A 974-nucleotide genomic window follows, 5' to 3' on the forward strand; every position below is an offset into this window, starting at 1 on the left:
TTTTTTTCTTCCATATGGGTATTAGTATGCTTATATTTGGTGATGAAAGGTTGAAGGATGGTTGTATTTATTATTGTATTTACTTATGTATGTATAGCATTGAAGGAGAAAATAAATAAAGAATGATAAATAAAAAAAAAAAATAACGTGTAAAATATAATGCACATATAATCTTATGGAAAGATTGGTGTTCAGATTATTGGTCTGGAGACAAGTTCTTTTTATGCTTCGTTGTCTTTAGTTCTGTCATTGTCACGGGTCAAACTCAGTAGACAGAGTATATTTCCTATACTTCTTTTTACATTGCTTCTGTCTTCTTTTTTTTTGTCCCGCCAGGTGTTACGGCAGTCTGCCAGATTTCAGTCCAGTGATGCAGGGATATTGGAGAGATGTGAGTATTTAAATTCCAGGATTTTGCTTCTTAATTTGCATATATTAAAGAAGAACTTCAGGTGGTTAAAAAAATTAACCCTTGCAGTGGGGCCACCCCTGCACTGCAAGGGTTAACTGCTCATTTTAGTCTAAGGAGATATACTCACCTGATCCTCGGTCCCACCTGTCTGCCAGACCGGTCCCCACAGCCTCTTCCTGGGGTTCCTGCGGTCCGAGCCCCGCTGACGTCATCACGTCTAATACAGTCTATTCATCTGTGTTCGACCTGGAGACGACGAGGGACATACCACACTGAGTGGAGGAGGAGAGGGGTGAGCGGTCACTGCCACAGGACCAAGGATCGGGTGAGTATTTCTTCTTTATTTGAGCCCCTCGAGAAAAATTAGCAGTTAACCCTGGCAGTGTGTGTGAGGCACGCATTGTGTAAATAGAAAGTCTTGTAAACTCAAGCCACTCAAAGAATAATGATTTGCAGCTACCCCCTTCTTCAGGGATATTTTAAAGGTCAACTGCAAGCTCATCAATTTGATTGGCAGCAGATAAGCCCCCCCCCCCATAAAAAAAAACCTCAGCCTCGTTGT

At 41.5% G+C, this 974-nt stretch overlaps 1 protein-coding gene across 1 annotated transcript in view; it reads left to right on the top strand.

Moving 5' to 3' along the window:
* SSBP1 (single stranded DNA binding protein 1) overlaps positions 1 to 974 on the top strand; it is a 23,168-nt gene that overhangs the window by 3,789 nt on the left and 18,405 nt on the right. The window contains exon 3 of the mRNA XM_018563934.1: positions 337 to 391. Within this exon, the coding sequence (XP_018419436.1) occupies positions 337 to 391 (55 nt within the window). The remainder of the gene's footprint in view (positions 1 to 336; positions 392 to 974) is intronic.

This window comes from Nanorana parkeri, unplaced genomic scaffold, assembly GCF_000935625.1.
Source record: "Nanorana parkeri isolate BGI_ZX_2015 unplaced genomic scaffold, ASM93562v1 scaffold712, whole genome shotgun sequence".
NCBI lineage: Eukaryota > Metazoa > Chordata > Amphibia > Anura > Dicroglossidae > Nanorana > Nanorana parkeri.